The sequence below is a fragment of the Elaeis guineensis genome, chromosome 16 (genome assembly GCF_000442705.2).
Source record: "Elaeis guineensis isolate ETL-2024a chromosome 16, EG11, whole genome shotgun sequence".
Taxonomy (NCBI): Eukaryota; Viridiplantae; Streptophyta; class Magnoliopsida; order Arecales; family Arecaceae; genus Elaeis; species Elaeis guineensis.
The window spans coordinates 21,246,809-21,273,286 of record NC_026008.2 but is presented as its reverse complement, the minus strand read 5'-3'; the positions used below and the strand labels follow the sequence as shown (position 1 = coordinate 21,273,286).

Here is a 26,478-nt window from a genome sequence, read left to right as displayed (position 1 = left end):
CAATCAGAACCAGTCCTAACACAACCTCTTCCACCTCGTAGATCGACTAGGATTTTTCGTCCTCCTGAAAGGTACTTAGGTACCATACAAGAGGATGTAGAAAAAATATTCCTCACAAAAAATGGGGTTTATGGTGATGATCCCAAGACCTATGACGAGGTGATATCAGATATCGACTTCGAGAAATAGTTAGAGGCAATGAGATCAGAAATTGACTCGATGCACTCAAGCCAAGTATGGATCTTGGTAGATCTACCTGAAGGTATTGTACCTATTGGGTGTAAATGGATCTTCAAGAGAAAGATAGGTGCAGATGAAAATATGGAGACATTCAAGGCTAGGCTCGTAGCGAAAGGTTATAGTCAGTGCGAAGGTATTGATTATCAGGATACCTTCTCGCCCGTAGCCATGCTAAAATCCATCCGCACATTGCTTGCTGTTGCAGCCTATTTCGATTATGAAATATGACAGATGGACATGAAAACGACGTTCTTAAATGGATATCTTGAGGAAGATATCTATATGGAACAGTCGCTTGGTTTGACATCCAATAATGATGATCACAAGGTCTGCAAACTGCAAAGGTCCATTTATGGACTTAAGCAAGCATCTCGGAGTTGGAATACTCGTTTCAATGATGTGATCAAAATATTTAGTTTCATCAAGAACGAGAAAAAATCATGTGTGTTCAAAAAGGTCAGTGGGAGCGCAGTTGTCTTCCTCGTATTGTACGTGGATGACATCCTCCTAATTGAGAATGACATTTCCATGTTGACCTCAGTCAAAGTATGGTTGTCTAAGGAGTTCTCTATGAAAGATCTAGGAGAAGCATCCTTTATACTGGATATTAAGGTCTATAGAGATAGACCAAATAGGATGCTGGGATTTTCATAGAAGATGTACATAGAGGAGGTGCTAAAAAAGTTTAGCATGGATAACTCCAAAAGAGGTTTATTGCCTTTTAGACATGGCATTTATCTCTCCAAGAAGATGTGCCCTGGCACACCTGAGGAGATTGAACGCATGAGCAAGATCTCTTATGCTTCAACAATAGGGAGCCTCATGTGTGCCATGCTATGTACACGACCTGATATAGCCCATGCTGTGAGTGTCACAAGCAGATATCAATCGAATCCAGACGAAGAGCACTGGACTTCTGTGAAATGTATCTTTAAGTACTTGAGAAGGACTAAGGATATATTTCTAGTCTTTAAGAATGGAGAACTCCAGATTCAAAAATTTACAGACTCAGACTTTATGTCTGATATAGATGATCGAAAGTCAACATCTGGGAGTCTGTTCATTTGCAATGGTGGTGCAGTTAGCTGGAAGAGTTCCAAGCAAATGGTAATTGCAGATTCCACCATGGAGGTAGAGTATATTGCTGCATCGGAAGCTGCAAAGTAGGCATTCTGGTACAAGAAGTTTGTCGCAGAGCTTAGAGTAATGTCATCGGATACCATCCCTCTTTACTGCGACAATAATGGCGCCATAGCCCTAGCTAAGGAGCCAAGGTCTCACCAGAAGTCCAAGCACATCGAGCGGCGATTCCATCTGATCCATGATTACCTCGAAAAGGGTTATGTCGAGGTCAAGAGAGTCGACTCCACAAACAATGTGGCATATCCGCTGGCTAAGCCATTGGGCTAACAGAAGATCAAAGCCCACCTTGAGAAGATGGGACTTAGATATGTAGCCAATTGGCATTAGGTCAAGTGGGAGTTTGTTAGATGTGTGCCCTAGATGCCAGATCGGCTGACACATTCCTGTACAGAACTAAGGACAAATTTATAATTTTGACTATCAATGAATAAAAAGATTATTCTTCTATCACATTATGTACATTGTGTCTATGATACATCCTTTGAGTTAGTGGGAATGTAAATTCATATTTTCAAGAGTTGAAAATTTGAGGCATGAATTTACATAACTAACTCATAAACTGCTCCTGACCATAGGATCATCACGAGGATGGTGATTGATCCGGAAGGTTGGTGTACAATCACTTTCTTAGGGTAGATGAGTTTTGAGTCTACGATGTGGAGACACCAGAGTGAGAGTACAGGTATTCGTTGAGAATGAGAATACTGAGCATGACCACCTCGAGCAGTCATAAGGAAGTCTACCTTCTCATCGATGACTAGCTCGATGCTGCAGTTGTGTGTCTAGTTCTTTGACCTAAGGTACATCGACGGTTCACCTTGAGTGTGTTATAGTTTGACTACATCATAACTCGATCTCCTAGCCATTCGAAACCTTAAGGTGTATGTTGGCTATAGCATATCCATTGTAGGAACCAGATCGCATCAAGATGGGATCTATCAACCTTGGTAGATGAGAGGAGTAGTCTTATGATGATCGAAAGATCGAGTCCTTAAGCCCATGGCTATGGCAGAGTGAAATAATGAAAAAAAAATTTCCATTGGGTTTCACATCAAACTCGGATCGATCGATTGATTCATATGACTGATGTTGGGTTTGACGAGTTCACCTTAACCCTAATTCAGTCGGAACTCATGATAGAGGAACTCAATCACACAGGTAGCTGTACCAAGAGGTTCGTCTTCAGTTCTGATGGATTGCTACCATATACTACTAGGTGTCACTGGTGGATTTTGAGAGCAATTAGAATGATTTTGATGATCGATCATTCTAATTATCTAAATCAGAAGAGTTCTGGTCCATCGAAAGGAGTTTCGATGATGTCGATGATGAGATCACGACATGTCTCATTACCATACAGAATTGAACCTAACTGGATCACACAAACAAGGGTTAGGGTCTGGATGTCATCAATTGGGCTACCCCAATTGATTTAGATAAGATCCAATTAGGTTCAAGGAAATCGTGCTAGCACTCGATTGAGCCTAACTTTCTCCTCGTGTAATCTTTTCTGTCTCTACTGAGCCAAATGTGATCTGGCTCATCCAGAGAACCTTGAAAAAGTTTTTCTCAGTCTAATTGAAGCTTGTCCAGCTCAAAAAAGGCTTATCTTAATTCATGAGATAAATTTAAGACAACACCTGCTAATTTCTAGCACCTGCCAATTTCATTTTAGGACATCTGTCAAAAGTTGACATATGGGTCTTAAACTGAAGAGGATTCATTGGAGGATTTTTGTAGAGTGTCCACATATCCAAACCACTTCAAATTGGGTGCCATAATCAGATTATGGCATGAGCTCAATTGGATTTAAGTGGGTGCCCCAAATGGATAAGAACCAAAGAGTCCTAATAAACTTGGACTCTTTGGCACCACCTTATTTGTGCTTATCCAATGTTGGCGCCAACATAGGAGAGAGTATGGGAATTCTTATCTGATATGATCAGATGACATCACTCTATCAATCAAAATTTTTTTAGAATTTATTAGAATTTTTTGATTGATCGAATGATGTGGCACTGCGCAGCATACAGGATCTATATAAACCCTACTGCACCTAGGATTTCAAGATAGAACTCGTTTTATGCAAAAAACCCATTAGCTGCCACCCCCTCCCCTCTTCTCCATATCCTCCCTACTCTCCTTTCTCCCTCTTCACATCCAAAAAGTTGGACGTTCATCTGACAAAGGTACAAGGCATGGTGACGCCTGAAACAGAAGGCTGCAGGACATCTTCGACAGGCTGCTGCTCCAACTTCAGAAGGAGTTCTAAAGTACTTCCAAATTAGATATTGATCTGATTTTTGGAGTGTGGAATCATGAGGAGAAGATGTTCCAGATCCTACCTGAGTGGATACTGGTAGAGGCCAGGCACTTGCGTGGCTACATCAGAACCTCAGGCAGTGCTGCGATCATCTACAGGGTAATTAGATTATCCTTAAGGTATGTCTATATTTCTCATACTTTTAGATTTAATTTTAGATTTTAAATATCAGATAATAAAATTAGATCTAATAGACATTAGATCTGAAATAGCGTAGGATAAAAAAAATAAAATAAAATTTATTCCGCCCCAGATTTGGTGAAATCTGGAAGATCCTACACAGAAAAAAGATAATTTTTTCTTCAAAAATCAGATCATGCATGTCAAAATAAATTCTAGCTTTGATACCACTATCAGAAAATGGGTAGGCTTGCATGCATAGATTTTGAAATAATTTTAAAATAGCAGCAGAAGCAGATCTAGGTTTAAACCCTTTAATCCTACATGCAATAGATCAAATCTATTAACTACCCATGTCTGGATCTACGATATGCATATAATCTAAAAATAACATAAAATGATATTGAGATTGAATCTCAATATCTTTGCATGGATCGTACTACATCGCAGCAGATGATCGTGGATCTGAACGGTTCCTCTAGCCACGTACGTGTCCAGCCTCCATAGGTATCCACATGAGGACTTGTTCTAATCAGAGGCAAGATGATCTCTCTGAGGTGCTAGCTCCCTTGGAGAGATCTTCTCTTTGATGGCTGAAGTGGCTTCTTCTTCAAATCTCATAGATATTTTAGAGAGGAAGAACTTGGAGGAGAAAGGAGAGGGAAAAGGAGGCTCGATTTTTTCAGAATCTCTATTCTGAATTTTTTTCTTGATTTTTCTTCTTACAATTAGTTGGGCATCCAACTATTGAAGCCCTTTTATAGAGAGGCATGGAGGCTAGGGTTTATGGGAGACGCCATCTTTTCTTATATGCCAAAATATGGGGTGTGACAATTTTTGTCGTCAAGAAACTAGGGAGTAGTGTGAAAAATCAGATCTGATTTCTCATGCGGCTCCTTTCTTAACGCAAATAAGGATAGGGTTGGTTGGCACCGTAATTTGTTTCCCATAAATTTCTGATTTCTTTCCTTCTTATCTCCTCATCTAGATTTGAATCAAATTCAAATTTGAAAAGAGATAAGATGGATGACTCATCTCATGAGTGCCACCCCACCTCTCCTCTGCGCCCACTCTTATTTCACACAAACATTCTCATGCCAAATATTTTTTTCATGAGATATCTTAGCATGGAATTCTAGGGCGTGCAAGGGAGAGAGTCCCAACGCCTTGGGACTCTAGGATTTCCTATTTGGTCTTAATCCAAATATGATTTGGTTTGACCCAAGAAGAAAGTAGAACCTAGTCAAATTAGAAATCCAATCTTCTCAATAAATTTTTAATCCAATTAAAAATTAACTAAACTCAAGTCCTAATCAAATCAAAAATTAGTCTCTCTCGCAATTAGGCTGGATCCAATCAAACCCAATCCAAGTCAAATTGAATCCAATTCAATTAGAATTGATCCAAACCTTATTGTTCAATCAAATTAAGCCAATAAGCAATCCAAGTGCTAATTAATCCTCCCATAATTCACTAATACTTAGTGAATTACTTAATTACAACTTTTGCTTAAGATTAATTATCAATCACATTGATGATTTTATCCTATAATGATTCATTATCATCGATCAACCATCTGATCGGATAAAGAATCTCTTTTGTATGTGATCCCATATATTCTATTCTGTCTGATAATGAGATATATTGTGATCTCCATCATAATATCATCAAAACTTCTTTCGATGGATTAGAATAATTCTAACTCTGCCATTCAAAGATCATCGATCATCAAAATAATGCTTGATGAATCTCACAATCCACCAATAATACCTGGCAGTATGTAATGACAATCCAGCATAATGAAAGTAATGAACCTGTAGGTGCAGTTACCGTATAGTTTGATTCTTTTATCGTGGGTCCCAACAAAATGTAGGTCAAGGATAACTCCTCAAATCCGTTCATCTGTTATATGTCAAATTCAATCGACTTGAGTCTATGCGAAATTTTATGAAAACTCTTTTCTATCATTCACCTATTATGGTCATGGATTTTAGAACTCAGTCTCATGAATTGCATAGGATCTCTTTTTATCTATCAAGATCGATAGATCCCATCTAGGTACACATCCTATTCCTACAATAGATCTACTGTAGCCAACATACACTGTAAAATTTTGAATGGCTAGATAATCAAATGATTATGTAGTCAAAGTACAGCAATCTCACTATGAACAGCCGAAGCACCGTAGGTCAAAGAACTATCTATACTGCCGCAACTTTGAGTAAGTCACTGATGAGTGAGTAGCCATCTTAATGATTTTTTGTGTTAATCATGCTCAGTATCCTTGATCTCTATCAAGCACCTGTGCTCTCACTCTAGTATCTCCACACTGTCGATTCGAGACTCATCTACCCATGAAGGAAAGCGATCTGTGCATCGATCTATCCGAATCAGTGACCATCTCCATGATGATCTATCGATCGGAAGTATTTAAGAATTAATCACTAATGACACGTACCTCAAATTCTTAACTCTTGAGAATATATATCATCATCTGTAAATTTCTTGGATGTTTCATGGACACAATCATAACATAACATGAATGAAAAATAATCTAAATTTTATTTATTTTAAAATTTAATTATAAAATTATACCTTTAGAATGTGTACATGTGTCAGTCAATCTGGCTTCTAGGGCATACATCTAACACTCAGAGAGCCAAGCACTTCATGATCGGTGGTGACAGCAGACCACCAACAATTTACTGCCCTTATGCAATAATGAAGACTCTGACAGAGGTTGCTCATGATCTCCAGCAGCAGCAGTAGCAACGACGGTCGGAGGAGCCAGCACCGCAAGATGTGCCCTCCTGGCACAACCGCCGACCCCATTCTCCATCCTGCCATTCTACTCGACGTTCCCACCGAACGAGTCCTCAATCTATCCGATGGTCACCATGTCCTGACTCCCAGCACGCTCCGCATGCTGACTCTGGTGATCGTCGGTCTCCTTCCCTTCGACGAGCTCCACATAAGGGGAAGAGGCCACGGTCTCCGTCCAGTTCTTCTTCTTCTGGGGAAGATTCTATCCCAAGATATTCTCAGCATCCTGATGAGTCTCAACGATGGTTGGACGAATACGACCACAAACTGAGGGAACTTGATCACCACCTGGATCAGCTCCAGACAAATAATCGGGATTCCATCGATGAGTTCGGCATCAACATGCATCCATCCTTCTCTCGATAGATTCTCGACGAATCAATTTCTAGTTGGTTCAAGATGCTGCAGATGGAGCCATATGATGGCTCCACCGATCCACTCGACCACTTCAAGAGCTACAAGGCTCTCATGCTTCTTCAGAGGATATCCAACGCCCTCTTCTACATAGCCTTTTCGGTCACCCTTCGAAAAACCACCCGAACATAGTACTCCAAACTTCAACTAGGGAGCATCCATTTGTTCGAGCAGTTCAAGCAACTCTTTGTGGTGCACTTCAGCACCAACCGAAGGGTGCTGCAAAGCTCTAACAACCTCTTCTCTATCAGACAGCTGGATGAAAATCTCTACGGGATTCTGTGGCATGTTTCAACACTGCCATCCTAAAGGTCCAGGACCTCAATGAGCCGATGGCCACCATGGCCATGAAGTGGGGACTGTGAAGCTCCAGGCTCACCTACTCTCTGGATAAGATACTTCTCTGATCCTATGTCAAACTCCTCAAGCATGCATAGAAGTACATCTATGCCGAGGAGGGTGCGACTGACTGGCGCCAGTCCGAGGACAAATGTCAGAAGAAGAAGATGAAGAAGGAAGGAATCTCCATAAGACCTAATCAAACATGTGCTGAGAAGGAGGCTCCACCTTTCCAGCCAAGTCTGAAGTCTAAAAACTTTAGCCGTAGGTACGATTCTTACACCCCTCTAACCACTCCTCATGCACATATTCTTAGGGAGATAGAGGGGGAGGACTATCTTTGACGACCCCGATCGATGAAGTCAAAGACAACATCTCACAATCGAAAGTGCTACTATCGATTTCATCGTGATCATGTCATGATACTAGAAAGTGCATCGAGTTGAAGAATAAGATAGAAGACCTAATAAGGTGGAGATATCTCAAAAAGTACATACGGGACCAACCTGCACAGTTGCCTGATGATCCTTTATCGTAGTCGTGCCCTGACGAAGAGACTCGCACTCAACCTATGGTGGGCGTGATCAATGTGATCTCGACAGGATTGAGACTTCGAGGGACAGATGATTCGAAAAACTTCTCCAAATGTCAGTGGGCAAATGACGACATTGTCTTCTCTGAGGAAGATTTACGAGGAGTCCAAACTCCTCGCAATGATGCTGTTGTTGTATCAATAACAATAGCTAGTGATGATATAAAATGATGTCTTATTGATAATGAAGGCTCTGTTGATGTGATTTTCTATAATTGTTTCTCCTGGATGCAACTTTCTACTAACCAACTAAAATCAATCAATATTCCTCTAATTGGATTCACTGACGACTTGGTCAAAGTAGAAGGAGAGATAGAATTCTCTGTTACTGTTAGACAACCACCTCGCCAATCGACCGTGTGCCTCAACTTTCTCATACTTTGAGTCCCTTCTTCCTATAGCATCATCTTGGGACAACTCAGACTAAATACACTCCGAGCAATTGTTTCAACATACCACTTGCTTGTGTGCTTCTTGACGAGGAAAGAAATCGATGAAATGAGGAGAGATCAATAGTTGGCCCGACAATGTTACTTAATTGTAATCAAAGAAAAAAGGCCAACTGAAGCTCTTTCCATCGATAATGGATTGGATCAAAGAGAAAAAAAAGTTGGAGAGAACCCACAAAATGACTCATTTCTGTACCCTTTAACGATGAAGACCTGACTAAAACCATCCAGGTTGGATCTTCATTAAGCGACGAACTACAGGAGAAACTGGTCAGCTTTCTGAGAAAAAATGCTGATGTCTTCACCTGATTTGCCTCAAACATACTGGGCATCCCTTCTAAGGTAATTATCCACTAACTAAATATCGATGTCAAGCACAAGTTGGTGCGATAAAAGAAAAGAAGTTTTGCTCCCAAACGATAGAAAAAAGGCTATCGACAAACAGGTTGACAAATTGCTGGCAGCCGACTTCATTCATGAAGCAACCTATCCAGATTGGCTCGCGAACTTCGTGATGGTCAAGAAAGCTAATGGCAAATGGCAGATATGCATCGACTACACCAACTTGAACAAAACTTGCCCTAAGGATAATTTTCCACTTTCATGGATTGATCAACTAGTCGATGCTACATCAGGCCACTAGCTACTCAGCTTCATGGATGCCTTTTCAGCTATAATCAGATCCAGATGGCACCCGAAGATGAGGAGAAGATGACATTTATTACCAATAAAGGCTTATACTGCTATAGGTCATGTCTTTCGATCTCAAAAATATCGAAGCTACATATCAAAGGCTGGTCAACAAAGTCTTCAAACACCAAATCGATCATAACATGAAGGTCTATGTCGATGACATACTTAAGAAGAGCACTGAAGCTACCCTCCATATCGATGATCTGGCTGAAGCTTTCGACATCCTAAGGAGACATCAAATGAAACTAAACCCAACAAAATATACCTTCAATGTTACTTCAAAAAAGTTTCTCAATTTCATGATGACGAGACAAGGCATCAAAGCCAACCTCGAGAAGATCAAGACGGTTCTCGACATGAAGCCTCCGACCTCTTGATGGGATATCCGATTTATCTCCAAGTCTGCAAAATGATGCCTCTCCTTCTTTAAAATTCTTAGACAGATGAAGGACTTCACCTCGATGGAAGAGTTCCAGAAGGCTTTCGACAACTTGAAGCAGTATCTAAGCTCTCTCCCACTCCCGACAAAGCCAAATATCAATAGCAAACTACTCATGTATTTGGCTACAACTCCTGAGGCTGTCAGCTCGATGTTGGTCCAAGAAGAAAATAAGATGCAAAAATTCATCTACTATATAAGTCAGGTGTTGCGCAGGGCTGAAATAAGATATTTTCAGATCAAAAAGGTCGTCTTCACAATTATTACAACTATTCGATGTCTATAACTTTACTTCCAGGCCCACTCGGTGAAAATTCTGATCGATCTTCCTCTGAGAACTCTGCTTCAATGATCAGACACTTTGGAGAGAATGGTCCAATGGATGGTCAAACTTAGTAAGTTCGACCTTTCTTATATTTCATGATCTTCGATGAAGGCTCAAATACTTGCCGACTTTGTTGTCGAGTGTACTCCAACCAATGATAACCAAGTCGAGGGCCAACCCCAAGAAGAGACTATGGAGCCTGTATGAATTCTACATGTGGGTGGAGCTTCAAACGTCCAAAGATGTGGCACGGGACTCATTTTAACCAACATCGACTGGATGGTGATTAAGTATGCTCTTCAGTTTGATTTCAAAGCTTCTAACAATCAAATCGAGTATGAAGCTCTAATAATCAGATTAAGGATCGCCAAAGACCTCGGTATGAAACACCTAAGAGTGTTCATTGATTCATAACGGATCGTCGGATAATCTCGAGGAGAATATAAGGCCCGCGACCCAGTTTTTTTCAGATATCTTCAAAAGCTTAAATCTCTACAAACATACTTTGACTATTTTGAGATCTTCTACATCCCCCACTCGAAGAATGTTCAAACTGATTTTTTATCTCAACTCGCTACCTCTGGCTACGGTGAGTTGAGAAAAATCTTCATCGAGCAACTTGAGAATCCAAGCATCGACTCCGAAGAGGAAGTTCACCAGACCCAAGTCGGTCACGAATCGAGCTGGATCGATTTGTTCATCGACTATCTGACTAAGGGAACCCTGTCGGTTGATCCTATCGAGGCACACCAAATGAAGAGGCTGGTATCCAGTACGTAATCATCGACAATCAACCCTATCGAAGATTGATGTCTTTACCCCTACTCAAGTGTCTCCGACCTTTCGAAGTCGACTACACTTTTTGGAAGGTAAATGAGGGCATTTGTGACAACCACTTAGGAGGCAAGTCACTATCTACAAGATTCTCTGGTAAGGATATTATTTGCCAACCATGCAGAAGGATGCTGTCGACTTCATGTAAAAGTACGATCAATGTCAAAGGTTTGCCAACATCCAAAAGCTTCCGTCAAGTCATCTCATGATCATTTCGACACTGTGGCCATTTGATCAATAGGGAGTCAACATACTTGGTCCTTTTTCATCGACCAATGGATAAAAAAGGTTCATTATTGTCACCATCGATTATTTCACCAAGTGGATGGAGGTTGAACCATTGACGTAAATAACAGAGTGAAAGACCATCAACTTCCTATAAAAATCTATTATCTGTCGATTTGATCTGCTCCGAGTAATTATCACTGACTATAGTCGATAATTCAACAACATCAAGTTTGAAGAGTTCTATGCGAGGTATCATATCATCATACACTTACTTCGATCGGATATCCACAATCCAACAAAGAAGCCGAGATGATCAATAGGATGATTCTGCAAGACCTAAAAATAAGAATTGATCAAGCCAAAGGAAGTTAGGCCGATGAACTCTATAATGTCTTGTGGTCTTATCAAACAACTTCTCAGATCCTAACTGGAAAGACTCCTTTCAAACTGGCATTCGGGACGGAAGCCATGATCCCAATTGAAATCGGCCTACCATCGACTCGAGTAGAGCGTTACGTTGAATCGACCAATTCGGACAATCGACGAACTGATCTGGACTTGCTCGATAAAACTCGGAGACAAGCTCGACTAAGGATGGCCTCTTATCAATAAAGGGTAGTCCAGTACTATAATTTTTGAGTCAAGTCTAAAATTTGACAAGTGGGGGACCTTGTCCTTAGAAGAGCCGAAGTCTTAAAACCGATCGAACAAAGAAAGCTATCTCTGAATTGAGAGGGCTCCTATAAAATCTCAGCAGTTCTACAACCAAGGGAGTATAAACTTGAAAACTTGGATGGCACAGAAATTTCTCGAATCTAAAATGTTGAAAATCTACGAATGTACTACCAGTGAGAATATCTTGTCAATAAAAGATTTTATTTTCTATAATTCTATGCCGAATAGTTCAAGTACTCGATAATCTATCGAACAAATTGATCACTTGACACTCGGCCAAACACCTGCCTCATCAGCTAGTATCCGATGAAACATTATTTTGACTGACACTCGATTAATGAAGTTGCAAAGATCCGACAACCGTAAGCATACCAGCTATGGCTCAAGGGCCGCGAGCATATAAGCTACGGTTTGCACACTGGCTCAGATGAAAAAATTGTGGTTAGTCGACTTACCCTCGATTGACCAAGGATCACTTGATCCGAAATGAAATAGAGATATTTTCTCTAGCTGACTAAGTTTCAATTTGACAGAACAATCTACGATGAATGATCTATGACTACAACTCGAATCTGACTAAGTTCCCTACAAAGCCGACTACTTGACTTACAAAATTTTTAAGTCTATCTACTCGATTATGGGTTTGCAACTTCCTATTGACTAACTTGCCTAGTCTTGCCGACTACTTAGTCATTTTTGCAGAAAGACAAGTAAATGGGCAAAGAAAGGAGACATGCAAATAAACATGAATACAAGTCGGATATGCAGAAAAGATCACTTCATTTCATTACTATAAGGGAGTTCATTACAAAAGGGAATTTACTACAAAGCTAAGGAAAGAAAAGTACAGGGGCAAAAAGCAAAAAAATACAAGGGAGTCTAAGAAGACGGAGGATGATCTTCATCGGCCTCTCCGTCACTACCCAACTCTTCCTCCTTTGGGAGCTTGTCGGCTTGTACCCCGCTCAGGTCGAGCTGATGCTGCAATCGATGGATGGCCTTCTTGCCATCCTCGAATCCAAGCTAGTACGCATCTACAGAAGCTTCGGAGAGCTCATCCTCATACTCCTTCGATCGCGAAACTCGACCAAAGCCCAAGAAGCTGCCTTCTGGGCTCGAGTTTCTGCCATCGATAACTTTTCTCTCAACTCCTTGATGGCCTTCTCAGCTTCTTACCTCTTTCCTCGATGAGGGCACCTTCTACCGACTCCATCCCCTTCTGGTTGTCGGCCCTCAACTTCCTGAACTCTTCCTTGTCTCTCTTATGCTGGATCTCTAAAGACACCAACTTTGTCTCCAACAGAGCGATCTTCTCCCACTCTTCCACAATGCGGAGAAGTTTCTCAGCAACTTCGATCTAAGTATGAGCAATTTGAGCCTTATCTTCAAGCTGGGCATTGAGAAATGCAAAGCCAGTCAACCCCTCGTACAAAATTATCATATCGTGTATCATCTGCAAAAGAGAAGATCAAAAAATAAATAAATGGTTAAGTCATTTACTCAGCCAACAACTATTTGGAAAAGAATTATTGAAGAAAAGATCGAAAATTTATCGATAACAACGATATGTAGAAACCTGAGAGAATCTTTGTGACTGGATGGGTCTTCCTATCTTTTCAGTCAGTGGGCAGTATGACCATCTTCATTAACTATTCGACGAGTCGACGACTCTGGAGTGCTTGGTCGGTAGCCTTAATGTGCATCCCCAGGGTGATGGTAGCCTCTCTGAAAGAGGTGTCTGGACCGTAGTCAGCACCTTCCCCTTGTCGGCTTCCTCCCGACCAGGTGCTCGATCGCTACCTATTCCATCTTGAGCAGAAAGGGCTTGGACCGCACCGACTGGTCTGGCTGGGACCTCAACGACGACAACGTCATCATCAATGAGAGCGACTGCGACTCCTATGACAACTTCGATAGGAGGCATCGATGAAGGAAGCCTTGACGGTGGCTAGGGCGGTGACAGTGGCTGCGTGCTCCTCGGTACCCAAGGGGGGATCCTTCTCTCGACTTCTTTGGTAGCTGAGAAGATCTGCCAGGATCGGACCCTGACTTCTCCTGATGGTACGTCAGAGGGATTCCTCTGAGACCCTCATGCCTACAAAACGACAACAAAAGAGTTAGTCCATAAGAGAAGGAAGAAAAAAGAGCTACGAAAATCTACGGAAGAAAGTCTACCTAAGTGGCTCGTCAGGCTTATCCTGACATCATACAATGATTGCTCCTCGAGGAGCTCCCACTGTGGAGGAATTAGGATGCCGAATAGCTTGTCGTACAGCTCCCGATCTTCCTCCAAGACTAGTCATTCTTGTTCGGAGATAGATTGGGAGTAGTCCAGCTCTAGCTAAAGCCCCAGAGGTGGTCGGCAACTAGATAAAAGAATTTATTCTTCCATCGTGGATGGAAGAAGGAAGTCCGGTGATAAACTAACATTTAGGTCGGAGACTGAAGAACCACCATCCCCATTTTCAAAGATATTTCTTCAATACAAAAAGAGCCCAAAAAAGCAAGATTCAAGGCTCAGACCGAAAAAGATGACAAAGTATAACAAAGAAAGATAAAATTCTAAAGGAATTGGAGGTGAGCAGGGCAGGAACTATATCATACAAGTCGAGGATATTGGTAAAGAAAGGATGAAGAAAAAATCAGAGTCTCAAATGAAAAAACTCCTAATAAACGGCAATGTAGCCATTAGGAGGACGAACAACCTGACCTTCTTCATCAGGCACCATCAGTCGATACCGACTAGGGATATGGTAATGACCCCTTAGTCGATCGATTGCGGCCTTAGACAACTCGAACCTCTCGATGAGAGGCCCGGGAGGATTGTCGGGAGCCTGTTGTTCATCCAACTCTTTCGAAACTAGATGACCCTATCGAGAAGAACCAACTTCAGGATCATCCTAAGGGACTTCCTCAATCTTCCTCTAAATGTTTGGAGTCCGAGAACCTTGGTCTCCCATAAGGTTCTCATCTCCAGACTCTCTAGTATAAGGTTCTCAAGAAGGGAATGATGACTTAGAGGACCGATGATGATGAAGGACTGATGATGATGGAGACTGACAACAAAAGAGATGGCTGACTATGATGAAGCCAGAATCGCTTAGGAACCCTAAGCTCTCTATTGGAAAGCAAAGAACCAGGGACTGAGGGCAAAGGCACTGGGATCGGAAGAAAGACTGAAGAGGGGGGGTGACCCCTATTTATAAACTCCTCTAACAGTCAGGACCGATGCAGAGAATTGTGCCTTCCTCAAAGATTTCGACATATGGCAGCCATCTCAATTGACTATTTTCTCGACTTTTTGATGCACCGTCATAGAGATCGTGCCAAATTAGTTAGATCCATGTGACCACAAGTCGGGCCAATAGACAATTGACACATGGATGACTTGAGTACCTTAATGAGTTATTGTTCTGCCATCCAATCTTCTATAATCATTATAGAAGATCGTCTGGAGCATCACGGTATTTATTACCGCATGACCTGCAATGTGATGGAGTTGTCGCATGCCCTACGAAATGATAAAATAATGGTTCGATCAACGAAACGACAAAATGATCAGGTGCAGTCTTCGCAACAACATTAAATGAAGAATAGTCGACAAAAACAACTTGGATCCATACGTCGGTTAATTCCTTTTGTCTGATTAAGGCTACATAATCGGACTCAGGAGTTGGAGGGCAGGTGTTGGGGTAGATCCTCATTGCCTAGCCAACTAGCCTTCTTCCTTGCCTCCCGACCGACCAAGTATGTTGCATCGATCAAGTGCTGTAGTCTAGTCCGATCTGGATCAATATGTTTTACCTCAATCGGCTCTCCACCGACTAAGATCGACGATACCTGATCGACTAAGGGCAACACACTTAACCAAGTTGGCACTAAGCCGACTCGATTCGACATGCCGCCTATGATGAGGTGTAATGTTCGACGTATGGCCGACTACTTTTTTGGTGCCCTACCAACTATCAAAATCGGTGACTGGGTGGCACCATTCAATGGGCGTCTGTCGGACAGTTAAACGTCAAGCATGGCTGCCATGCTACTCTATCAGTCACATTAAGTCACATCATCCAGGAGCCATATCTTAAACAGCAAGCTGCACACCATGATGGGAAGCTACGAAGTCATTAATTACACCATACAAATAGTAAGACCCACCACCACGGCCACTTGCGCACTGAATAAAAGGCACGCCCGCCATTAGAGCCATTTAAAAATGCCCCATGCAGCTCTATATGATGGGATACAATCGGAATGACTTCCCATCCTCCCACCCTTGACCTTGCTCTCTCTATAAATAGAGATAAGAAGAGACCCCTGATAGGTATGCACGCATAAAAAAAATACAGAGCCAAAACTCTGTCTCTTTTGCTCCTTCATCTATTAAGCTAGAAATTGACTTGAGCATTGGAGGATCCTCGCTGAAGCAACCTCCGATCAGGATTTAGTTTGCAGGTCTTGCCGTCGCTTCTGAACACTGCCGACTGGGCCTTCCGCCCTGTTACAGTTGATCTGACCTCCGTCCAATTTTCAGTTCAATAGATTGTGAGCTCTCGCTCTCATTTTTGACTGTCCTCGATTGTGCTTTTTCTCCAGCAGGTGGGCATCATTTTCGATTTCTCGCCGTCCGACACTCAGGTGCAATAACTTGACTCCCTGACCGACTACCTCACTGGAGACAAGCCGCAACAGACACCATTGCAATGGGTTTGGAATCTCATGATTCAAGTATCACTGATTGGTACTATACTTTTGGAACTTTATGACCAGCAAAAATTTTCTGAGTAAGACTATTACTTGTAATAGATCCCTAAATTAAGATGAGACTTTTACAGACTTGGATAAGCTTATCCCACAACTTTCTATCCCAAAAACTTGTAATGCAAAAAAGAAAAAAGAAAATACAAAAGGGAATAGAAATAAATGAGCCAAAGCTCAAGGAACAATGAAAGTTCATTGAAGCATAGTTAGGAGTCATGAAGGATGCTCTTTGAAGCTTAGACTTTTATTATTTATGCTTGAGTCAATGTTCTCTCAGTGGTTATGGATTATCTCTTGAAAGCATGCTCAATAATTTTTCATTCACTACTCTTAGAAGCTTACCAATGTGTTTCCCTCATTTTCATTCAATACCTTAATTTCTTATATTTTCCAATTGAATTCTTCACTTAAATGAACTCAAATTTGGCTGGAAAAGGCAAACTAGCCATTGGGATTGAATTCTATTCATTGTACACTACTAGAAAAACTTGTTGTTTGGCTATCAGTCATAAAGGGGTTGACTCCTTTTCTTTAGGGATCAACTCATCATTATCTGAGGTCAACTAATCTAGCTTTCAGATTGATTCTTAAAATACTATAGTTTTGATTGTTCTCTATCTTGTGCTTGTGGCCATTTTAGGATCAACTCATATTTGCTATAGGTCAATTCATGAAGTACTGGGATCGAATCTCAGAGTGGCTATTTTTTTGAACTTTCTGTCTTCTCTCTAAGACCATCTTGAGATTAACTCATTTAGATCTAAGTTGACTTGTCCTTGCTTCGGGTCGACTTTTGTTACACTAGGGTCAGCTTTTGCTACACCAGGGTCGGCTTTTCAAGATGTCATTTTTGAATGTTTTTTGTCCTAGGCCTGAGATTATTCTAGGGTTGACTCCTGCAAACCTAGGTTTAATTCATTGAAAGTGCTAGTGTATTCCCATGTGCGAGATCAATTCATGAATTCTGAAGGATTGACTCCTAAAACCTCCAAAATTATGAATTTTCTATTTAAGTCTGTGGTCATTTAACAGTTGGCTCCTAATTTCTTGGAGTCAACTCTTAAGTCAAAACTTCTATACATTGTCTTAAAAACTTTTTCAACTTATTTTATTTGAGATAGTTTCTTCCTTAATTAAATAGATCATTTTGAACACCTAAGAGATCCTACAACTATTCTTAAAATATACAATTAGTATTATTTGCACTCAAATATTTTGTTATCATCAAAATCAAATCTTAAGTCAACACTTAAAATCAAAAATCTCTAGAGATCAATATTTAATAGATCAGAGGTAAAATCTCCACCATATATACCATAGATAGCTAGTGAAAATTGGAGATCTTCCTATTTCCCATTGGGATGGTGTAAGGTATGGGATCAACTAATGTTGGTTCACTGCTGAACCATTTTGCTAGAAAAGAATATGATCTTTAACAAATAATACCATATCAGTGAATGACGTCCACAAGGTCTCTATCAAATGTTTTGTCTCCTCAAATCCATTAGTTAAACAAAAATGATTCATCCTTTTTGTTAATAAAAAGTAATGCAATCCCTAATCTTCTAATGTGGAATTAATGTTTCTTATGCCTCCTATTAAACTCTCTTTTCAAAATCTCAATGAATTGGGTGGATTCTCCTTCCTTTTTGTCGAAAAAAGGGCAAATAAACATGCATTAAGTCCCGCTTTTGAGGAGAAGATGTCAATTATGTGAGGCATTGGGTGGTGGAGTATCAATGAAATAAGGCCTTTATATACATTTCTAAATGCAATTGGATCCAAAAGCTTAAGTCTTTATGTTTTGAACCTAACATCTATATGAATCCTTTTCTTATCCACTTTTTATTTCATATGGAACTAAATCTCACACATGATCTACAAAAAGCTCCCCCATCATATGAGTTGACTCAATAATCTCCAGTTTGATCCACTACTCTCTAACAAACCATATGTCCAAAAGTATTTTTGATGCACTGTGTGTTACCACTCCAACCCAAGAACCTTTCCTTGCTCCATAGAGAGCCTACCTGGTGCGCAACTCGACTAGCTGCGTGTTATCATTCTTCACAAGATCGAAGAAAATAACATTAATATTGAAAATGCACCTTCAATACTTCGAGTTTTTGGGTATGACTTCCAACCATTGGCACAGATACGACTTCTTAAGAGGATAAGAAGTCAAATAAAAAAGGACTTACAAATACAGCCAACTTGTGCCTTTACCACTTGAAAAGTTTATGTAGGATCTTCAGTCATCAGCCCTGATACCAGTTACTAGGGAGATGAGAGGTCAAATATAGAAGGCCTTGAAGTACATGTTAGAACTCAACTTCACCCAGAAGTTTAAGCTATTAGATTTTGTGCCCACTTATGCATATATATCTTTTCTCTTCCACTATTTCTACCATGCAAGACCAAAGCTCACAAGCCACTTACTGGGGAGAGACTAGTAGAATGGAGGAGGCCATGTTATACATATTGGGATCTAACTTGATCAAGAAGCTTAATCCATTAGGTTTTGAGCCCAAACATGTGTATCAATCTTTTCCTATTTCACTATTTATTCCATGTGCGACTAAATCTCATATATAATCTTCAACATAAAGAGTCATGGAAATGTGTGATCTTTGGTGGTCTCAATGTTGCCCCTAACAGTTGTGTTTTGTACTATTGTCAAAAAGGAGAGATCTCTAGGTGTTTTATTTAATCAATGGACTAAAGAATATTAAAAAGGAGATTTTCAATTCCCAAAGGTAAGGAAAAGGGAGTCAAAGCCAACAATACAGTAGTTAAAGCAACTAAAAAGCATGAGACAGTACATATTAGGACAGTAATAGCATAACAATTGCAACAGTAGTCACAAAACATAAAATAATCATATCAAGTACTTCAGGTGCAATAATTTCTATCTAATATGTGATTTATTTCAAGTTTTGTGATAGAAAATATTCGATTTCATATTACAAGAATATTCATTAAAGGATGATCATAGCAATAAGCACTTTGATTATATCATTTCCTTGGGCATCAGCTGATACTTTTCCTTCCCAATAGCTGCTATAAATTCTAATGCTACTTTGAAGGCATTTATAGAAGCCAAGTCACTTAGATCGGTGGATGACCAACTTTCTTCACCTCCTGCTAGATCTGACACCCCACGAAATACAATTGTAGGTACACCGGGTGACACGGCCGTCTATTAACATCAAAAGGAAATTACTAAAGGAACACCACCCAAAGCTTCAAACTTTTCTCCAGAAAAAGGAAAAGCTTCTTCAAAATAAAGGTTTTCTCTTGCATATTAGTCCCTAAAAGCTGTCATATATATATATATATATATATATATATATATATATATATATATGCATGTACATGTACATATACGAACAAACAGATAGACAGACACACACACATATGTATGCATGTATGTATATGTATTTGTATATGTACGTATGTATGTATTAATCCCTATCTTTTTTATGTTTACATAAAAATCCTTATAATGTTCTTCATTTGTACACAGCAGTCCTTTCACTAGTTTTTCCTGATTGAACCCTAGTTAAGGCTAATCATGGATCAAAAGGATAAAAATGCCCTTGTCTTATAGTAACTAAGGCATAGGACTTGGCATCACTTACTTCGCCCTATTCTTGCTCAAAACTTGGCTGCAAAGAGACCAAGGGTAGAAGACCAATTAAGTTTGGGGACTAAGGCAAAATTATCTAGAAAATATAATATTGACAACATTAGAAAATAAAAATAGAAGCAAAATTCTTTGTGCACCGCGGGCGGTGCAGAACCGCACGCACCGCCGGTGGTGATTGGTTCCCACGCGGGGCCGATAAAAATTTTTTTTTTTGCACATCGCACCCCAGCCCCACGCGTGAACCAATCACCGCGGGCAGTGCGTGTGGTTCTGCACCGCCCGTGGTGCATAAAGAATTCCTCAAAATAAAATATTCCATGCTAATCTAGTTAACTTGAGGGATTGTAAACAGTAAGTTCCAATATTTTAGGGATTGAAATACAAACATGGAAAAAAGGGGGATTAACATACATGTATTTAAGATTTTTGGGACTAATCTGCAAGAACCCAAACAAGGGTTAGTTTACTCATAGCAAAGGTTTACAACTCAATTATCTACAAAAGCAATTTATAGAGCTAGCAAGAAATTTTGTTAAGAGAGGAGATGGGCTTGTACTGTAATTACGCTCAAGTGCTTGGGAATGCACCATTCATTCCCCAAACTTGAAACTCTAACTATTAAGTAATGGATGTGACCACTAGAATAAAGCCCCATTTATAAAACTAGCATGAAATCAAAAAAATTTAATAAACCTTTTTCTTTTGATTGATATCAAGATGAACCAAGAGGAGGATCAAGGTTCTCACAAGTGACTATGAAGCTAGCATATTCTCTTACATAGTTGTAGAAAAAGCTCCTATCTTACACTAGGTGGATATAAGGTGGAGGATTAGTAGCACATGAGTTCTAGATCTCTCTTTTGTTAACCTTAAACATTTATGAAATGGTATAACGACCAAGAACAATGCTGAAACATGCATTAGATTGGATTATATGAAGAGTTTGCCGCTATTTGAGATTACAATAAATGTGGTAACATATGGCCAACCTAAACAAAGTTTACTCTTACCAATCAGTAGGTTCCGAATAGAACAGACAATAAATCAAGTAAACATAGGGGCCATTTGTTTGTTTGTAATTCATCCAGGCTTCATGGGAATGCTGCAATTAGAAAATTATAGTTGCAAAAGTTCTTTCTATTTGATTGTCCGTAACAAAAAAATGCAAAAGCAATTTTAGCTGTTTGGTTGTATGATACTAAAAAAGATACAGGCTATAAATGATCTCGTAAGCTTACATCCTACAAAGAGTGATCTGTTTATTACTTGTGATATCATAACGATAGTTATTATAATAATATAATATTATAGAAATTATTTGATATTGTGATAGTGATATATACTATAAAAATAATAAACTTTGATTTTATATATGTTTATAAAAGTAACTAATATGCATTTATTATATAGGATTAAATTTTAATGGTTGCAGAGTGACGCAGGGACTCCTTTGAGGGTTTGCTTTAGTTGTAACAAATCTTGTATTTAGAATTGGAACCAACTTGTATGCAATTTCAATTACAAGATTTGAGCTCATTTTGCAATTCATATGCAGTTTACAATTGCAAGTGCAGGTATCCAAATAGTTGTTTTGGATGTTTGCAATTTAATTATGGCATTTGCAGCTGCAACAATGCCCAATATCAGGAAAAGAAATAGCCTCTTGCAGCAAGAGCAACTAATTCAGATTTGTGTATACAGTTTCTTAGGAAGAGAATACTCAAAACCAAAATGTAAAATGGAATTATTTCCTTTATCTTAACCCACTTCAGATTTAGAAATAAAATTTCACTAGTCTCAAGGTTCAAGTATTTGAATTTACCATCAAAACTGCAGCACTCTCCTCATCTATTGTTGAGACACCAAATTCATTGAAAAGAAACTTGCGATATGCAGCATTGTTCACAAATATGTCATCAGTTGACCCCTTCAGTCCGAACGCTACTTTTGGAGTCTGTGGCAAGCAGTAGGTTTCATTGATACACCTTTGTAGTGCCACCTACAAACCATTTATGCAGCCAAGCACATGACATAGCTTAAGTTCAATCTTTGACCACCCAAAATTATTTTCAATTGTCTTCTTATCTAATAATTTAATATTAGTCTTGCAAGCAAGAAATAAATATATTAAGCTAAAGAGAAATATTAATCAAAGATAGTGGGAATATATTAGAACATGGTGGAAACCTTATAAGGTTCCCATTTCCAATTGATAATCGATGGATTGGCCATTTTTGTCATGATTCACACCACAAGTGGAGAACACAACCTAAATCATGCATCAAAACCAATAATGAATAGCTTGCTGAATTTTGAGGGTCATACCTGAAGCTTTTCGGCAACATAGAACCATTCTGGATCCACTTCTAGCCAGAACACATACTGCATCTCTTTGCCAACTGGGAACAATTCCTCGGTCTTGTATTCAACACTTGATAGCCAGTTCTTACTCTCTGATGGAATGCTGTATTCCCCAAAGGACAAATCTGGAGATGACCCTTCCACTGAATTGAATTTCTGAGTTGAACCAAAGAAAAAGATAATTATATGAGAAAGATATCCACACCTCACCTTGAGTAGGTGAAATAAATTCAAACATCAGATTTCGATGTGTTTGCATCCTCTAGGGATGTGTTTGGAAACTTTTCCCTTCCAAAATCATGTTTATTTGCTTTTCCTAATTTATTTTTCTGGGTGGGCAAAGATCAGCACACAAGAAATAATCCTGCATTAATAAATTTTCAGATTCGGAGTGCCACAATGGCTTCTCCATATGCGGAAAGATTCTGTGTTCACCTTGGAATGTAAGAGGCAATCATTTGTGCAACAAAAGGTATGTATTTGTAATTATTGGATGAGGCACCATTGTGGGAGGACTTTTCCATGCAATATCCGAAAGGAACAAAGGACTGAGTGATTTAGCCGGTGAAGACCTATATACTACGTGCATGGTAATGATAAATGATTTTTTACGCTCAAAAGAAAAGCTTCAACAATAGTTTAACTCAAGGATTTCGAACAAGAGTACCATAATTCAGAATAAACTCAGAAAAACTTAGAAGACTTTTCCTGAATAATAAAAAAAAGTGTAATTAGGTTTTGATGCACGATCATTATTAGGTCAATGACTTAAACACAGCCACAGTGCATGATATATTTGAATTCTGGACCTATCCTCAGTGTTACCAATGTGGTCCTCCTCCATCATGATAATATGTGGCAAGGTAAGTCCAAATCCTTGGCGATTTCGACTGGCAGTTTACTCTGTCAAGGAATGAGGATAATGAAATGGGGCCTGGTAGAGCTAAAAATGTTTAAGTTGTGCTCTTTCTCTATTCCATGAGGGCCAAATTTAATTAGCCAGTCAGGACGACAATGCTAGAACAAGAGAACTTTAGGATGGCAGGTGGCCTTCATATGCTAAAAAATACACAAATAACTGCACTCTGTGATGTTGTTAGAGAAAGCTTACCATTTCCATTTATGATGCACTTCAACATTAGGAGATATCTACATGAAAATTTAAGCCTATCAATTAACATGATCAATTACCGTCCATGTCCAGGATCCTGTGAATGCGACAAACTTGGGGACGCTAACATCACCAAAGGATAATGAATCATTAGCACTTCCAGCTATCCCAAAGTGAACGAGTCCCCTGATATCAAACACATCAAGAAGAATCTGCACTGTGATTCCTGCATTCAACTGCATTCACATAAAGAAGATCATTACAAAATAATTAGGTGATAGCCATCCAAGTGACTTCATTATAGAAAACTTGCAGAAATATATGGTGATGAATATAACCACCGTGAAAGCCGGCTAACTTTTCTGTGTGCATGTTTATTGATGATATTGCTCCATCCAAATGAAAAGGTGCCAAAAGTCAATCATATTGAAGATATTGTTATGATAATGATCTTCACCACAAGTCCTCTGCCATGGTTTGACCATGGATGATTTCCCTTCTCTGCCTTCTTTGCTGTCTTCTTCTTTTTCAATATATCGAGTTGCGAACCAGTTAAAATGGAAGCATAACTATCTAAAATACATTACATTGATTGGGATGCAAATGTAAGAAAGGTTGAAGACACCACACTTGTTATATGTGGTTAATGCAATGCTTGATAACACAAGCTGCTGTAAGTCATGTGCGTCCAATGAAGCTTTTGCTTGATCTAGATTTCATTATTGCTAAAACATTCACATTCTAATAAAAGCCATCTTGGAACCAAATGACGTCCACATTAAGTTTAGATGGGCTTAGGTGAAGAACATTGCATGTCATTTAGGAGTCAGACAGCAAGATAACCGAAAGAAAAGATTGCACATTATCTGAATGAGAAAAGTTTGGACTTAGTGAATCTGAACAGTGAGGTCTTTCCTCTGAAGTGACTAAGACAACACCATAGTAATAATTTTGATTTCTCTTCTTTATCTAAGCAAAATTAGTTTACCAAATGGTTTAAAATCTTTCTTTGCTTGGCATTGATTCAGAAAACTAGTGAACAAAAATTGTAAGGACCACATGTGGAAATATTCATATAAACAAAAACAGAAGAAACTCCCCATCATCTAAACTATATACAATTACAGACACCATAGTATGATGATAATATGGTGAGAAATGCATCACGATAAAAGTAATATATCAAGAATCATCATAGTAGAGAGACAGAGGGAGATTAAATGAAAATATACAATCATGGATATCACCATAGGATTGATGATGATACATGAGAGACGCAACTGCTACTAAAGTATTGTATGAGTAATCGAATTATAGAATTGCAGTAACTTGAGAGCAAGAATAACATCATAATATGACTTCGAATCTAAATCTTTAAGAAAAATACTGCAAACAATCAACGCTATCTTAACGCACCTCATGAATAGCCAATGCTATAGATCACAGTCTGTTATAGCAAGGGCAAGTACATCAACTAGGACTGAGATGCTTTGTTTCACACACCTCATTAATGGCCCTTATTATGTTCTAGTAAGGGCAAGTATTGTATCAGAGTAATCAAATAGTACTAGAAACCAATAAACAGTACAAGATAAATCAGTACAAATTCTGAAAAATAGTTTCTCCACTGATGTCTGATGCAAAGCATTATGTTTTTAAAGCATAACAAAACGAGTAAGTACCCTTCTTTGGCCTGACTTCACCCAGATCACATCAACATCTCGAATGGTCCCGATGTGAAATCGTCGTCCTGAACATTTTGAAAATTTGAATTTGTTATACAAAAATAAAGAAACTCACACTGAAGTTTGCTCATGTTTTTGCTGTACATACATCGCAATTTCTAAAAGTTTTGATATTAAAAAAAGAATAAAATAAAGAACCCAATTATAAATTTATAGCGTAAGAAGTGCAGTTATTTGCGATAAATCTAAGACATACCAAAGCTCAAACACACCAATATCTAATTATTTTTCCTTTCTGTTTTTTTTTTTTTTTTAATGTAGGATGACATTTAAACATATAGTTTGCTCACGGCTTCACACGGCTACTTTTCAAAATTTTAAACCAAAATCAAGGATAGTAATTATTTTCAAAAAATGTAAGACTTGATAAAACTCAAACATGCTACTACTTATCTCACTTTCATTTCGGCTCTCTGTTTTTTACAGCGTCCCAACGGTCAAAAATTCGAAGTCAACGTGGTTGGGGGCGGGAGGGGATCAGGATACCGTAGAGGTCAAGCGAGGGGATATCGGAACCGGGGACGAACTCGCCGGAGGATCGAACGGCCTGGGCCTCGGAGGAGTACGCCATCACGAGACCGATGAACGGCCCACGTTCGTTGACCCGGTCCACCGCCGCCCGGAGCGGGTGCACCAAGGGAAGCCCCGAGGAGCACGGGACCAAGAGAAGTACGTGGACGAACACCGAGAGCCCCACCAACCTCCATCGTCCGATCTCAGCCATGATGGCAGAAAGGAAAGCACTGCCAATGCCCAGGAGTTGGTTTAAGTGTCGGTGAAGCTGGGGGAGTCCGGGTTTTATGGTTGGGGGTTTGTGGGAAGAGGATTAGGGGGGGGTTGGTTGGATGTGTGGACAAGATCTTGTGTGGGTGCGAAGTTGACTCTAGAATGTCAATGTGGTGAAATAGTAGAAAAGGCTGAATGTGTTGATCCTCCTGCTGAGGCTGGGTTGGGACATGGTACTATATTAGTCCAACAGGCAACAGAGCATGGACAATAAAAAGAAACCTGGGTGAAGTAATGTGCTCGAATATTGAACGAGAAATGCCTCATGGTTCAGCTATTAGTGCTATATAATTTTCTTTTGTTTTCTTTTTTTTTTTTTCTTGATTTGAATATGATGACTTTTATTATTCGATTAGTAATTGAGAAGGGCAGCTGGTACTACTATTTTGTTGAATTTTTTTTGATTTGAGAAGCCGTCGTTATTTCAC

General features: G+C 39.5%; 1 protein-coding gene across 1 annotated transcript; it reads right to left on the bottom strand.

The window, feature by feature from the left end:
* Positions 1-19,221: 19,221 nt before the first annotated feature.
* Positions 19,222-26,055, bottom strand: LOC105059258 (bark storage protein A). Its single transcript, XM_010942489.4, has 6 exons — positions 25,751-26,055; positions 25,202-25,269; positions 23,600-23,755; positions 22,373-22,564; positions 21,870-22,046; positions 19,222-19,597 (listed from the first exon to the last, which is right to left on the bottom strand). Exons 1-6 carry the CDS (start codon positions 25,986-25,988, stop codon positions 19,409-19,411), a joined length of 1,020 nt encoding a protein of 339 aa, XP_010940791.1. The 5' UTR covers positions 25,989-26,055; the 3' UTR covers positions 19,222-19,408.
* Positions 26,056-26,478: the final 423 nt, after the last annotated feature.

Bases quoted from the DNA above. Each gene is read 5' to 3' on its own strand.
- LOC105059258 (XM_010942489.4), bottom strand. From the start codon at position 25,988: ATGGCTGAGATCGGACGATGGAGGTTGGTGGGGCTCTCGGTGTTCGTC. The intron at 25,270-25,750 runs GTATCCTGATCC...CAAAATGTTCAG, and splicing joins CCCCTCGCTTGACCTCTACG to GACGACGATTTCACATCGGG. The intron at 23,756-25,201 runs GTACTTACTCGT...ATGTGAATGCAG, and splicing joins TGAAGTCAGGCCAAAGAAGG to TTGAATGCAGGAATCACAGT.